The sequence below is a fragment of the Bicyclus anynana genome, chromosome 5, assembly GCF_947172395.1.
Source record: "Bicyclus anynana chromosome 5, ilBicAnyn1.1, whole genome shotgun sequence".
NCBI lineage: Eukaryota > Metazoa > Arthropoda > Insecta > Lepidoptera > Nymphalidae > Bicyclus > Bicyclus anynana.
The window spans coordinates 379859-395355 of record NC_069087.1 but is presented as its reverse complement, the minus strand read 5'-3'; the positions used below and the strand labels follow the sequence as shown (position 1 = coordinate 395355).

At 44.3% G+C, this 15497-nt stretch overlaps 2 protein-coding genes across 4 annotated transcripts in view; both read left to right on the top strand.

Moving 5' to 3' along the window:
• Positions 1-8221, top strand: part of LOC112048010 (intermembrane lipid transfer protein Vps13D) — a 47358-nt gene extending 39137 nt beyond the window's left edge. Inside the window, exons 62-64 of the mRNA XM_052881492.1 lie at positions 2935-3117; positions 3208-3382; positions 3450-8221. Of these exons, the coding sequence (XP_052737452.1) occupies positions 2935-3117; positions 3208-3382; positions 3450-4225 (1134 nt within the window). The 3' untranslated portion in view covers positions 4226-8221. The remainder of the gene's footprint in view (positions 1-2934; positions 3118-3207; positions 3383-3449) is intronic.
• A 1693-nt stretch (positions 8222-9914) lies between these two features.
• On the top strand, positions 9915-15497 carry LOC112052594 (ester hydrolase C11orf54 homolog). 3 transcript variants are annotated; one of them, XM_024091738.2, is made up of 9 exons: positions 9918-10071; positions 10243-10303; positions 10816-10904; positions 11308-11406; positions 12263-12438; positions 12712-12891; positions 13174-13270; positions 14098-14264; positions 15109-15497. In XM_024091738.2, the coding sequence occupies exons 3-9, from the start codon at positions 10823-10825 to the stop codon at positions 15280-15282; spliced, it is 975 nt and encodes a 324-aa protein (XP_023947506.2). In that variant the 5' UTR covers positions 9918-10071; positions 10243-10303; positions 10816-10822; the 3' UTR covers positions 15283-15497. The 3 variants fall into 3 exon arrangements, with proteins under 3 accessions (XP_023947505.2, XP_023947506.2, XP_052737455.1); XM_024091737.2 differs by lacking the exon at positions 10243-10303 and having other exon boundaries at positions 9915-10071; XM_052881495.1 differs by lacking the exon at positions 9918-10071 and having other exon boundaries at positions 10092-10303.

The following is a 15497-nucleotide window of genomic DNA, read 5'->3' as shown; positions in this document are numbered from 1 at the left end:
CGCGCGGCGAGACGTGCTCGTGGCGGCGCGGGCGCGGGCGAGGCGGCGGACGCGGAGGAGCCGGACGAGGCGCAGTTCGAGACGCGGCGCGTGCTGCACGAGCTCACCGCGCTGCACGCCACCCGATACTACTTCGCGCTCATCAAGGTCATACCCAGCCAGGTACGCGCGGCGAGACGTGCTCGTGGCGGAGGGCGGCGCGGGCGAGGCGGCGGACGCGGAGGAGCCGGACGAGGCGGAGTTCGAGACGCGGCGCGTGCTGCACGAGCTCACCGCGCTGCACGCCACCCGATACTACTTCGCGCTCATCAAGGTCATACCCAGCCAGGTACGCGCGGCGAGACGTGCTCGTGGCGGCGCGGGCGCGGGCGAGGCGGCGGACGCGGAGGAGCCGGACGAGGCGCAGTTCGAGACGCGGCGCGTGCTGCACGAGCTCACCGCGCTGCACGCCACCCGATACTACTTCGCGCTCATCAAGGTCATACCCAGCCAGGTACGCGCGGCGAGACGTGCTCGTGGCGGCGCGGGCGCGGGCGAGGCGGCGGACGCGGAGGAGCCGGACGAGGCGCAGTTCGAGACGCGGCGCGTGCTGCACGAGCTCACCGCGCTGCACGCCACCCGATACTACTTCGCGCTCATCAAGGTCATACCCAGCCAGGTACGCGCGGCGAGACGTGCTCGTGGCGGAGGGCGGCGCGGGCGAGGCGGCGGACGCGGAGGAGCCGGACGAGGCGGAGTTCGAGACGCGGCGCGTGCTGCACGAGCTCACCGCGCTGCACGCCACCCGATACTACTTCGCGCTCATCAAGGTCATACCCAGCCAGGTACGCGCGGCGAGACGTGCTCGTGGCGGCGCGGGCGCGGGCGAGGCGGCGGACGCGGAGGAGCCGGACGAGGCGCAGTTCGAGACGCGGCGCGTGCTGCACGAGCTCACCGCGCTGCACGCCACCCGATACTACTTCGCGCTCATCAAGGTCATACCCAGCCAGGTACGCGCGGCGAGACGTGCTCGTGGCGGCGCGGGCGCGGGCGAGGCGGCGGACGCGGAGGAGCCGGACGAGGCGCAGTTCGAGACGCGGCGCGTGCTGCACGAGCTCACCGCGCTGCACGCCACCCGATACTACTTCGCGCTCATCAAGGTCATACCCAGCCAGGTACGCGCGGCGAGACGTGCTCGTGGCGGCGCGGGCGCGGGCGAGGCGGCGGACGCGGAGGAGCCGGACGAGGCGGAGTTCGAGACGCGGGGCGTGCTGCACGAGCTCACCGCGCTGCACGCCACCCGATACTACTTCGCGCTCATCAAGGTCATACCCAGCCAGGTACGCGCGGCGAGACGTGCTCGTGGCGGAGGGCGGCGCGGGCGAGGCGGCGGACGCGGAGGAGCCGGACGAGGCGGAGTTCGAGACGCGGCGCGTGCTGCACGAGCTCACCGCGCTGCACGCCACCCGATACTACTTCGCGCTCATCAAGGTCATACCCAGCCAGGTACGCGCGGCGAGACGTGCTCGTGGGCGGAGTGCGCGGTGAAATATACTATAGTCTATTTTTTTAAAGCAGAGACTGAAATGACAATTAGAAACGTCAAACAAAAATAATGTGACCAGCATATAAAGAATAAGGTTGTCCTAACGATTCTGATTCGATTAAAATCGATAAAAGATATACAATGATACATAAGAAGTAAAATATTTTTTTAAAATGTGTAATTATGATATCAAAAGTTGCATAAATCATATAATATAATAATATTCTTTTTGTAAATTATTAATACTTAGTATTTTGTATTATATTTTGTATTTTATTAACATTATTAAAAATTAAAAAAAGACAAAATTTACCAAAGTGATTCAATTATTCCTTTCTTAAAATATTGACAGTTCTGTCACATTATGATAGCTAATGACATGATGTCATTTTGTGTCTGTTGGCTTTCGATACGTTTGTGTTCTCGTGGTCGGATGTGGTCTGCGTACGGACGTTTTTTTAAAGTGTTGTTTTTGTTATTTGTTACGTTAAGTTTCTGTTACGTTTATTTTTATTGTTGTTAGTTGAGTTTTGTTTTTTTCCTGTTTTTATTATTTAATACTCAATAAGATGGCGGATGATCAACCATCTACTTCTTCGCATAGGCGCCGTGAAGAAGTTCTTTCTCCAAGTAAAAAACTTAAAAAATTAATGATGTCAAAAAACTATTTGAAGAAGGACTTAGGCTGGTAAGCCCGCAGCGATGGATTAGCTGTATACACGTTATCAAAAGTGGAAAATGAGATGTACCGTCTGGGCTCTATAATAGAAGAAGTGGAAGAAAGATTTTTAATTGAAGTTGTTAAGACTCTGATACCAGTTCATACAATAAAAGTTCAGACTCTGAATAAATATAATATTAAAATTTGAATAGCTTTTTTTCATTACCTTGAATGCCCAATTGCCCAAATGCTCAATTGCCCAATTGCCCCATTGCCCATGGTCATCTATTTGATACAAAAAATGTAAACTTAACTTAAATGACACTAAAAGAAATTAAAAAGTACAATAACAAAAAATCTAATTATACGTTTTTTACATAATATTATAAATTAACAATTTACTTTATACTATCCAATGATTAATATTTTGCGAAAAATACTTTTCATTGTAATTGAATTACAAATACATTTTGTTGAATACATTGATGAAAATCGTCAATTAGTTAAATATTTTCGTCGATAATAATTATTTCAATTAAATGAAAATTATTTTATTAAATTTTTGGTCCATATCTGACAAATCGATATTATGCAATCATTTAAATCCTGAATATCGATTTTGTGACGTCCCTATTTACATCATATCAATATATAAAAGCAAGCAACACGTGAAACGTAATTTTTGTCTCTGTAGAGAAAACACACTATAGACTAGACTACAAGTGTCCAACGCCGTGTGGTTGCGCAGGTCCGGCTGTCGATGTTCACGGCCAGCAAGCTGGAGGGCGAGCTGAGCGCGCTCAAGCGGCGCCTGGGGCTCACGTTCATACGCTTCGAGGACGCGGCCGTGGAGCTGGAGCCCTTCGTGCGCGCGCACTCCTTCGACACCGCCGCCGGCCTGGCGCGCCAGCTGCTGCAGCACTTCAAAGACGTGAGTGCCTCGATCTACTACTACTGGTGCCGCTCGACCGCCGGCGGGGGAGCCGTCAGAATGTTATTTGAGCCTCGACTGCTTGAACAGGAGTTGAAGTGGCAGGCGGCCAAGATCCTGGGCTCCGTGGACTTCCTCGGAAACCCGCTGGGCTTCGTGGCCGACGTGTCGGAGGGCGTGTCGGGCCTGCTGCTGGAGGGCAACGTGGGCGCGCTGCTCAAGAACGTGACGCACGGCTTCTCCAACTCCGCCGCCAAGGTGACGGGTGAGTGCGGGCGGGCGGCGGGGGCTCGCCGGCTCCCGGGCAGCAGTGACGGTTCGCTCGTGCGCAGAGACGCTGGGCGACGGGCTGGAGCGCGTGGTGGGCGACGAGGCGCACGAGGAGACGCGGCGCCGCATCCGCTCCGGCGCGGCGGGCGCGCACCTCGCCGCCGGCCTGCGCGGCCTGGGCCTGGGCCTGCTGGGCGGCGTCACGTCGCTCGTCAAGCACAGCTACGAGGGCGCCGCCGCCGAGGGCGTGGCGGGCTTCTTCGCGGGCGTGGGCAAGGGGCTGGTGGGCACCGTGACCAAGCCCGTCATCGGCGTGCTGGACCTGGCCGCCGAGACGGCGGCGGCGCTGCGCGACTCGTCGCGGCGCGCGGGCGCCGTGCCGCAGCGGGCGCGCGCGCCGCGCCTGGCCGCCGCCGCCGCCGCGCCGCTGCCGCGCTACTGCCCCGAGCTGGCGGCGGGCGCGGCGCTGCTGCTGGCGCTGCCGGCGGCGCCGGGCGAGCGCTTCCTGGCGTACCGCATCGTGCGCGACGCGCCGCACGACATCCGCGCGCTGCTGTCCGACTCGCACCTGCGCATCGTGACGTGCAAGCACGCGGCGCCGCAGGTGGTCATGGAGACGCCGCTCGGCAACCTGGTGTCGTGCGCGGCGCTGGAGGCCGACGGCGCGTGGTTCGTGGAGCTGGGCGTGCGCGGCGGCGGCGCGGGCGAGGCGCTGCGCCGGCCGCGCGTGCAGTGCGACAGCGCCGACGTGGCGCGCTGGCTGGCGCGGCACGCGGCGGCGGCGCGCCAGCTCCACCACGACCGCCGGCACACGCTGCTGCCGCACGCCGACCTGTAGGTCCACTTGTAGCCGACCATTTGCATTTCAACGAAAAATTTACATTTTTTCGTTGAAATGCAAAAGGCACATTTCCTAAAAAAAAAATATTATCTTTAACATTTCCAAATATTTTGACGAGTTCTAATACGACAGAATATTTCGCCGAGTGCCGTCGACACGGATAAACTTCCGCGGATGACTCCAACAGTATTTGACCATTCCTACCAGTAATGTTATTTTTACTTTGTTTCATAAACAATATTACGTATATTAACTAACAAAATAAACTCTTAAGTATTTATACAATCACTGTACTGCTACTTAATAGTGTTACTTTAGCTCAAAAATATGTATTGCTATATCGAACACAATAATTAATGTAAAATTTATAAGAAAAAATAATTAATCCAATAAAATCAATATTTTCGTTGACGTAACACAAAATGTTCTGTCCACAAAAACGCACAATTTGTGGAGCGTGTTGTATTGAATACGATTATGTGAGCAATATAGTAATTAAGCCGATACACGTATGGAGTGGAAAATAATGATCGTATTGTGTGAACGACTTCAAATATTATTGTTTGTTCGTGTTTATCGGATAATCACGTTGACTGACTTGTTTATTCTTGATGAATGTTATGAAAAATATACAATTGTGATTTATGGTGTATGGAAGTTGCGTGAATTGGATTTCTATCTTGGACGTTGACAAACTTCGACTAGACGCTAAGGTATGAAAGGATGATACAGTCGAATGCTGTAAATACAAATTAAAATGTATTTTCACTACGAAGCGACTTTTAAGTATTGTTGTTTTTATAGATTAGATAACATCTATAAAAATTTTCGCCAAATAAAAATCCTCCTCGTATTTATTCCTTTTGATATGTAATTCTGTCATCTAGTCTATAATATGTATAAACACAAATATATCTTGTGTTCCAAATGATAAGCTTATGTTGTGTAACTAACTCGTAATACTTTCTACGTCGGATTAAAAGATAAAACTTAAATATATGAAGTATTGTAGGAAGGATGTCTGTGTTTTTATCTGCGTGAGAGTTAGATGATTATTTTTGTAACTTGTTTCATATATTGATTGAAGAGTAAGATCAATCGTTTGCAATATGCTGTACCAAACAATTATTTATTGCCTTGATAGTGTTAGACAGAGTTCTGAGAGACTGGGAATAATTTAGTTCATAGATTAGGCTGATGTATAGTAATATATAATATCAGTGCCGGATTAAGCTAGCGTGGGGCCTGTAGCAGATTTAAACAGGGGACCTTTTAGGTTAAAAAAAACAAATTCTAATTTGGTTTTTTCCCCCAAAAGTGACCTTTATATTTAAAAATTAGAAAGTCAAGATTTTCCTGAAATCTACTAATAGAAGGAAGCTATATTCTGTATTTTTTATTTTTTTATTTTAGGTTTATTACTTGAGAGATTCAAGTTTGAATCAGGCTTGAACAGTACTATCCTTGAATAACAGTATATATCCTTGATTAATTCAAAAGCTATTAATTTTAAAATGATCCCTGTTAAAAAGCTCTTTCATTTGATGAATCACTCTATGCAGTTTTAAAAACAAAAAATTGTTCCAATTGCCCACCAAAATTGACCTTCACATTTTTTTCTCGGTCACGGGCCCCCATCTGAACGCAGGGCCTGTAGCAAATGCTACCTACCGCCCTATGGCTAATCCGGCGCTGTATAATATCGCACATACATTTGATATGATACGTGTGAAGTGCGCTCTATATATATTAGATGTAGTGAAATGCGAAAGGCTGTGGTACTTTGTAGTTCCCAGTTAGCAGGAGCGGATATAGGATTTATCTGTTCACTCGGAAATAAATATTTTGATGACGCAATACATATTATATCGTGGCTTTAGTAAACAGATTAAAAAGTCGATTTGAAATTAGAAATAAATAACCGAATAAAATAATAAGAACTTGGAATCACCTTCATTTGATAAAGTGGCAATTCATATAAAGTATTACAAGTTTCTTTAAGTGTTTTAATTTAGTTTTTAAGTTTTCCAAATTGCCTTTTTTTGACAAACTCTGTAAAGGTAGTAAACAGAAGTTTTGAAATCGTTGAAGCTTTTGTTGTTTTAGCACGAACAGTTACTATTTTATTTATATTTCAAGATTAAATCTCATTCTAAGCTGATATTGTTATATTTGTAAGTGATAGATCACAATAATATATTTGTTACTAGCGGACGCCCGCGACTTCGTCCGCGTGTAAGTCGTTGTAAACTTTCAACTACCCCTATCCTACCCTACCCTACCTCTACCCTACCCTATCCCAACCCTACCACTACCCTACCCCTGCCCTACCCCTACCCTACCCCTACCCTACACTACCCCTACCCTACCCCTACCCTACCCTACCCTACCCCTTCCCTACTCATTAAGGCTGCACTTCTTTATTTATTCCCCCCCCCCCCCGCGAGTCGCGTCGAGCATGAATTAGTATTCACGCGCGATGGCTTAGCGTATTTCTTGTATAACTTTGGTGTTTCTTTACCGATTTTTATGATTCTTTTTTTATTGAATAGGTAATAATGTTAACTTTTTTAGTTAGGGATGAGTGATGAGTGTTATAAACATAAGAGTAAACAAATATAATTAGAAAGCTCCGAACTGCTAAGCTATCGGGAGTTACACGTGTTATTGTGAGTCAACCATAAAAGATAGACATATATATGCTGTTGTGTTTTTATAGATAATTTTAAGGAAAACATTTCCGTCATACATTATTTCTATGTAGCTTTAACCATTAAGGCTGTACACGCGACGGAAGCTTAAAAATTTGAGTAACTTCTCCTGTTTTCTCAACATTTCTCTTCACTGCTCTGCTCCTATTGATCGTAGCGTAATGAAAAGTATACTATAACCTGCCCAGGAGTATGTAGAATAATTGTACCAAGTTTCGTTAAAATCCGTCCAGTAGTTTTTGTTTCTATAAAGAACATACAGACAGACAGACAGACAGACAGACAGACAGACAAAAATTTTACTAATTGCATTTTTGGCATCAGTATCGATCACTAATCACCCCCTGATAGTTATTTTGGAAATATATTTCATGTACAGAATTGACCTCTCTACAGATTTATTATAAGTATATAGATAATAAAACCGTTGCCACGTTTAGTAATTTTTAAAGCCCCTGTATAACTCTTGCGTTACTTTGCGACTCTGCCAAGATCAATAGAAACTTTCAAGTTTACTATACTTGAGAAGAATAAATTTTTTAGTTTACTATACCTACTTTCAGTTGGAATCACAATTATTTTATTTTGTATTTAATTGGTGCGATATAGGTGCTTCGGTGTTATTTTAGTTAGATACCTTGGGACATGTTTGTATCATACAAATTAATTAGGTGACGGAAATGGCCTTCATATATCTTTAATTGGCGGTGCCTATTATTTTAAATTTACCTATTTATTATTTTCTGCGAAAGATTTGGTTTTGCTCATTCTCATTCGTCTCTCCTCTATGAGCGAGTCTCACGAGTCACAAGAGACGCCTTTACGAGTCGTTTTGTCCTAAACAAGTGAAATTAAGTTTTAAGTTTCGCGCAAATTGTGTCTCGAATTAAATACGATACTACTTTATTATGCAGCTGTATAGATTACGCCAAACTTCTGGTCCGTTCTGACGTTGAAATACTTCTAAATATTATTATAATTTATAACCCTGCTAGGATATGGATTTATGCCATATGCCTCGTGTTCAGTGCGGACTCGAAGTTTGTCACATATACCATACCTATGTTTAAATGTTATCTATTACAAATATTTTGCTGAAGTTTCTGTAGAATTTGTTTTTACCTTGACTCTGTATGTATATACCTAATATAGATAGGCTAATTAATTGGCTCAAAACTGATAACTTAATTTTAAGTGTAACGACTTAATTATTTCAATAAAGTATTGACACCAAGTGATCGTACCTAAGCTACAACCTAATAAATTTGTATAAAAATTACAATTTCTTGTTTTATTTCGCAAATCGAGCTTTATTGTTTAGTTTAGTGGGTATTCTAGACTAAATATCACTATTATTATATGGTAACTATTGAGTCATCAATCGAACGTCTTTATTTAGACATTTCCTCTATTCTAATTTGTTTGTGTGTTATTAACCGTTTGACGGCCTCCGTGGTATGCGCGGTGAATTTACAAGACGGAGGTCCTGGGTTCGATCCCCAGCTGGGCCGATTAAGGTTTTCTTTATTGGCCCAGGTCTGGATGGTGGGAGCCCTAAAGGGGGAACTAAAAAAAAGGGGAACGGCAAGCCCTAATCGCCTAGCCGTAGCAGAGTCCACTGGTTGACAGCGAAGCATTACGATTCCTTTCCCAGTTGATATTTATTTATTTATTTATTTATTTATTATATATCCTTAGTATGCTTACAGCTAAGCCAAAACGCATACAAAGTACAGACTTACAATATACCAATATAACAGTGATATGTATGCTATGATCCTTGTACAAACCTAGAAATATAATGGTGTTGAGGCACATCCTCGCAATGACATTCAAATGGCACACACACTTGTATGTCTTGCGACATCAGCTCCTGTGCAAAGGGTTATCTAATTGACGTCATCATTTCACTATTACCTATGACGACAATTCGATACGAACGTGTTATAGGCATAGAGAATAAAGAAGCCATAATATACCCCTGAAGGTGAGTAGATCAAGATTGATAAGATTATTATGAATTCAATGTATGAGGGACATTCAATCATAATTATATACCTACCTAGTATAAATAAAAGGTCGTTGGGGACATTTGCATGTTTTATCTTTGTACTTCAATTCGAATGTTACTACGTAACCTATATTTGTTTGTTACACTTCCACACATTCCATTCCATTGGCGGTATATATTCATGTTTGAATCGTCAAATCATAGAAAAGTTTTTTTCAAAAAAATCTTTATTTCAATAATTACTTACCTACATAGTTGGTAAGTTTTACCATTGGGTAAATTGTAATAAATAATAATTTATGTGGAAATAAATAATAATTAGCCTTAGGTAAGTAATAGGTAGGTAGATGACCTGTTTGACGGCCTCCGTGGCGCAGTGGTTGCGCGGTGGTATTACAAGACGGAGGTCATGGGTTCGATCGCCGGCTGGACTGATTGATATTTTCTTAATTGGTCCAGGTCTGGCTGGTGGGAGGCTTCGGCCTTGGCTAGTTACCACCATACCGGCAAAGACGTACCGCCAAGGGATTAAGCGTTCGATGCCGTGTAGAGACCAAAAGGGGTGTGGATTTTCATCCTCCTTCTAACAAGTTAGCCCAAATCAAGTAATGACTTACTTGGGCTAACTTAAATATTTTCATGTACATAAAGAATAAAAAAAAAAACCTACTATAATCAATACTATCGGCGGCAAAGAAAAATAACTTTTAAATGGTTAACGTTCTACATTGGTACGACTAGGTAGTAGAGCAGAGCTAGGTAACTGATAATAATTTTGAATTGATTGATAAAATGTAAGTCGGTAGCTATCTACATACACGCGTGCGAAGTGTTTTGTCATTTAAATGAGGTGTCTACTGTCTATAAATCTCCGCTAGCCGAATCAGTCTCAGCCATAGATTGTTATTGCGATAATATTGTATCATGTTTACAGCAAACTGTTCATCCCATCATTTGTGAACGTCAAACGTTTACTTCTCGCAGAGCTCCCGACGCGCGCGCACGGCGGCCGACGCGCCGGTTCTGACTCTGAGGTCAATATTCCATCGGCTTTGAGGTCGCGCTTCGTGCCCGGCGACATTCCCGATCAGCTACATACATCGCAGCACAGATTACATAATGTAAGTATTTAAACAATCATGTAGGTATTATGTATTCGGAAAGGTCAACAAATACAAAACATATCTGCGAGTGCCTATCTGCTAAGATAATTTTTATTCATGAATCTTTGTTATATCGGACTATTTTTGCTGTAAACATGTACCACTTTAGTCGTATTATACTGTTTGTAGTGGCGTGTATTGCAGCCTCAGACAGTGCAGCCTTGGTAGGTGACAATAACATCACAAAAAGGTGGGTACAAACAAAAAATCCACGTTTCTCTTGATCGCTCATTAGGTAAGTACCTATGCTTTTTACGTTTTATATAGAAAACATTCTGCATTTCTTAAAATAAGTATTTTTGTATTGTCATGATTATTATGTAAGTGACCCTGGACCCACTAGCTAGGGCAAGGCCTTATTCTTTAAAAGAGCTGGAGATGGGATTTAGAGCTTCGACCCACAACGCTGCACAATCTGCATATTAGTGGGCTAATAATAGATACTCAGTAGGTAGATACTTGATAAGTATGTGCATACCTAACTGTAATGCAAAGGTCACAAATTATCTGCAATCTGTGTGTTGAGGAAGTTAGAGAGAAGTGAGAAGTGAGAAGCGTGTGTTTAAGTATGATAAGATATATCTTCACGACCGCAGAGTTATGTAGAATATATTTGGAATCATTTAAATGGTTATGACTGTGTTCTTATACTACATAGTTACCTGAACCAATTTAGATGCAACTTTTAATTTACGTTTTCAGTACCAGCATGGAAGAGTCCGTGGACTACACCAAAGTGCCGTTCAATGAGAAGCCTCTGTACAGACCACCGTTGGAGGAAATTGTTGACGGTTGGTATAGGTACAACTAGTTGTATTGGGGAAAACTCATAAGAGATACTATATTGAGCTTAGGTAACGGATTTAAGTTTTCCCCGTAGGTATTATATTTTATACATGGTCATAGCTTACTTATTTATTGATTTGTCTAGATAAAATTATATAATCATCATCATCGTATCAGCCGATGGACGTCCACTGCAAGACATAGGCCTTTTGTAGGGACCTCCAAACATCACGCTGAGCCGCCTGCACCCAGCGATTCCTTGCGACTCGCTTGATGTTGTCAGTCCACTTGGTGGGGGGTCGATTCTATATAAAGAATTATATATTTTTACTAATCAAATCCAAATAACAATAAACCTTATTGTCCTGTACTACGTATATTAGTGATGTCTCTCTCGTAATATTCCAGTGCTGAGGAAGCGCCTCCCCGCTACGTTCGAGCACGTGGAGGTGTCCGCGGAGGAGTGTCCGGACCTCACGCAGGATCCCTTCAACCTCACTGCGCCAGGTATTCTGTACCTACTGTAATTCCTCCTCACTATTTTCGTATCTATATATTTGTAGTAAGCTTTTAGATTATAATTTTAATGTCATGGTCATGAATTCATCCAGATGATCGAATCTATTCGTGATTAATAAATAAATAATCATTTTTTTTATATCAATTAAAAGTCGCTACAGGTGATACCTAATTGTGGGCTTTGCAAATCCTTTTGTACGAAATGCTGAAACATTATGGAACCGCTACAGACTTATGAGCTTATGGTGTTGGTTTTAATAGATATCTATAGAATAGGTTCAATTCCATAAAATAAACCTAACAATATCGTTTATAGATTTGGTTTTAATCGAGATGTCACTTATCTGCGAATATAAATCTTACTTTGATTTGTGCTATCGTTGTTTATCGTGATGACATAACAATCTCAGTAAACATTGAGCGAGGCGAGCTGCAGTAGTTGATTACCCGCACTGATAATGTGAAGTGAGTGCTATCTATGTATCCAAGTAGGTAACCTTACATGTGATTTGTTATGATTTACAATCGTAAATAAATAATGGCTAGGTAGGTACTAAATGAGCCTATATCAAGGAAGATCGTTCGAGTAGACGTATAAAGATTCTAATCTCTCTCTCCAGTTGTTCTCTTGACGGAGGATCGTGATCGCCCCTTGGCGAACAATCTTTCTAAAGCAATCTTCTTCAATTTTCAATAGATTCTAGTAATAGGTAATCGAGCGTTCATTTACATAAATAATAACCTTTCGCAGTAAAAAGAACACAATTATGGAATGGAAGTTCAATATGTAGGTACCTACCTACTTAACTTACATACCTGTCCTGAAACAGTCTCCGTGCGGCAGGTCTGACGGGCGACGCTAAGCTGGTGGAGCTGGGCGGGCCGCCCTACCTGCTGCCGCTGGTGCAGCGCGACAAGGTGTACGACCTGGTGGCGCTGCTGCGGCACCTGCGGAGGGAGCCCGCGCTGCTGGTGGGCGCCGGCGCCGGGCCCTGGCCATATGTTGGCGTCAATTGCGAGGTCTCTACTTCTCATCATAAATCTTCTAGCATGTTAAACCGTCACTAGTATAGCGGGTATCTTTTATAATAAGAGTTCGCCAAATCTCTGTCAATTTTGTGGTTGCCCGTGTAATTTACATTAATATATATTTTTTTAATATTAGGCCAAACTCCGCGAAGTGCTGATCAACAGTGTTGAAACACTTTACCTACCTACTAAGTTATGATTAGTTATGTCTAATGAGGGTACCGTGTGTGTACAACATGTGGATACAACTCGGTGGTGTCGCAGGGTATAGTCAACCTGTTCGTGGAGCGCGGGCGGGTGGCGCAGGGCACGCGCGTGGTGACGGTGCAGCCGGAGGACGCGCCCAAGGGCAGCGCGGGCTACCTGCAGCGGGTGCTGCCGCCGCACGAGACCAGGAGCGCGCTGCTCGGCAACTACCTGCTGTCCGAGGGGAAGCCTGGCAAGGTGACCAATGTTTGACTATTCATTTAGGTATTGCCTTTCTGTTGACACATTAAGCGCTCCCATTGCAGCGTGCTGGTTTTAGTTTTATATCTAAATTTTCTGAATAAATAAAAGCGATTTATTGTTTCTTCTTCTGAATTTTACAATAGTACCTATCCATAATCCAGGTGCATCCATTAGATTGTTATAATTGGTTTTACAAGCTGTTGGCTAAGTTGTCTCTGATGAACATATCTATTTGTGTAAAGAACTCACGCTACAACTTCAAATTTGTCATTGCAGGTTATAAAAGTAGTCGCCAAAAAGCGAATTGGCCAGTCGAACTTCATCACCGCCATCAGAGAAGCACTGAAGGAGCACTATGGGGATAAAGTTGTCGGTAAGTTAATCAACTACAACATACTTATTACGTTAGTTTGACTAGGCAGGGAGAACAACACGAGCGAAGGAGGGGAGTGTTAGTAGTTGATTGATTGATTGATAGATAGTTAGGAAGAATTCCTTTACTCTACATCCTGTAGGAACAAAGAAACTCCTTAACCCCACATTCTGCAGTCACAAGTTGGACTCTGCCCGGAGTTTTTCTTTCTACCACGCGATGGACCCTGCACAGTGAATTCATGGAATGCTAAGATATTCGTCTCATATTTATGGTTGTAAAGACCCTCGTCCTTACTGTAATAGCAGCAAAACTGGCTCACCCCTACACCCGTATCGCAAGCAACGCACGTCCCCTCACGACCGGCAATTCTCACTGACTGCCTCTCAATATAATATGTATCATCTATGGACTGCCCGCTTACCCCCACTTCACTACTAGTGTACATGAGACAATGTATATAGGTATTTATTTAGTAGGCATCAACACTACAATGGTCAATAGAAAAAGGATGGCCACAAGTGGCCCAAACCCATATCTATCTAGAGTTGTAAAATCTCTCCTTAAGACTCTAAGTCTCGGATCAAAAAGTAGAAGAGGATTTATCTATTTCGGTTGAGATGTTGTCTTTTTAGAAACTTGTAAGTTTCCTTAAAAGGAACCATAGAAATGTTTAACCACACGAATAGTTTTGCGTCGTCTTTCGGAGTAACGCAGTAGTCGGTATTCTGAGGTGGTGTAGATTTGTGCACCTTCAAAACAAGAGTGATTAAGCATTTTCCCTAAGTCCCTCCATGTCTGTCGCGCTGTAGTGTGTCGTGTCGCAGGTGCGGGCGGCGCGTTCGTGCTGCGCGCGGGGCGCGTGAAGCACCACGTGATGCCGGACTTCAGCGCGACGCCGCTGCGCACGGACGCGCACGTGGACGCGTGGCTGCACTACTTCGACATGCGCGCGCCCATCGTGCACGTGGGCACGCTCGTCACCGGCGACCTGGTACCGTCTGATACTGTTGCCGCGCTTATTGCTGCATCAACAGTCTATCTAAACGCCTCATTACAGCAAGCCTAATTCACTAACTTTGGTCTATTGGCCACCTAATATATTTAACATCAAATTTTAATATCAACCGCATTAACCTAAATCCCATTGTTAACGAAAACACGTAACGTAAGAATCATTAACAATAACTATAGCTATCGAATTTCATGTTTATCCACTAAATTTAACGACCAGCAGTTGATAATGATGACCGGGACCGACGGCTCAACGTGCTCACCGAGGCACGGAGGCTCAACATTACTAAGTTCCTAACTCTAGCCTGGATTTTTTTTGAAGAAAAATGCCTCAATATCTTACATAGGCTATCTACTGGACACCAACGAAGAAGTTGTGCACATGCTCGCTCGTCCGTCGTAGCCGGCGACTGGAAACCACTTAGTAGATACTGCTGACTGCCGTGCCTGTTGTTACATAAGGCTTAAAACTCACGCTTCGGACACGTATCCGCTCCGTATCGCAGCGAAGGGTTCAGTATTCTTTATGTGAAACTCCATACTTCAAAGTATTATTGAATATGTAACGGAGACGTCGGCTAGTGTGATAGGAAGGCACTGTTTTTACGTCATTGCATAATTGCCTATGTTACTTATGGATAGATATTTGAGGCTATTTGAAAGCTTCTCATGTACCTTTTCTTTGCTTTTTTGAAGTAGAGACTTGTCTTGAGCGTAGTGGGAAATATTTTGTTTTTTGGAAGCACGGCATCGCCAGATGAACAACGACGCGATCGTGTTCGAGGTGTTAGGTGAAATTTATCCTTTACTCGTCCACTCGTCAGGGGCTGGACCTGCGCGTGCAGCACTTCCACGGGTTCAGCGAGCACGGCGACGGCGGCCACTACCACTACGACACCACGCCGCAGGAGGCGCACTACGAGGGGTACTTCACGCTCGCCGCGTCCGTCGTGCGCGTGGACCAGCCCGCTCACACGCACTCCGTGGGCCGCGACTGACGCGCCCACAGACACGCACTTCATTAGCCGCGAGTGACGCGGTCGCGCGAGGGACTAGCTACACTTCAGCCGCATTCCCGTTTCGTTAAACATAAGATACACATCTCCTTTTGTATGAACAAAATGCGAAATAAGATTAAATTACTTTTTTACGTATAAAAATTACATACTACTTGTTTAATATTTTTATAAATAAATATAAGAATAACTTCAAA

Excerpts from the sequence above, each read along its gene's own strand:
- LOC112052594 (XM_052881495.1), top strand. The coding sequence starts at position 10,101 with ATGTATTCGGAAAGGTCAACAAATACAAAACATATCTGCGAGTGCCTA. Across the intron at positions 10,905-11,307 it reads GTTGGAGGAAATTGTTGACG|TGCTGAGGAAGCGCCTCCCC; the intron begins GTTGGTATAGGT and ends GTAATATTCCAG. Across the intron at positions 14,265-15,108 it reads CGCTCGTCACCGGCGACCTG|GGGCTGGACCTGCGCGTGCA; the intron begins GTACCGTCTGAT and ends TCCACTCGTCAG.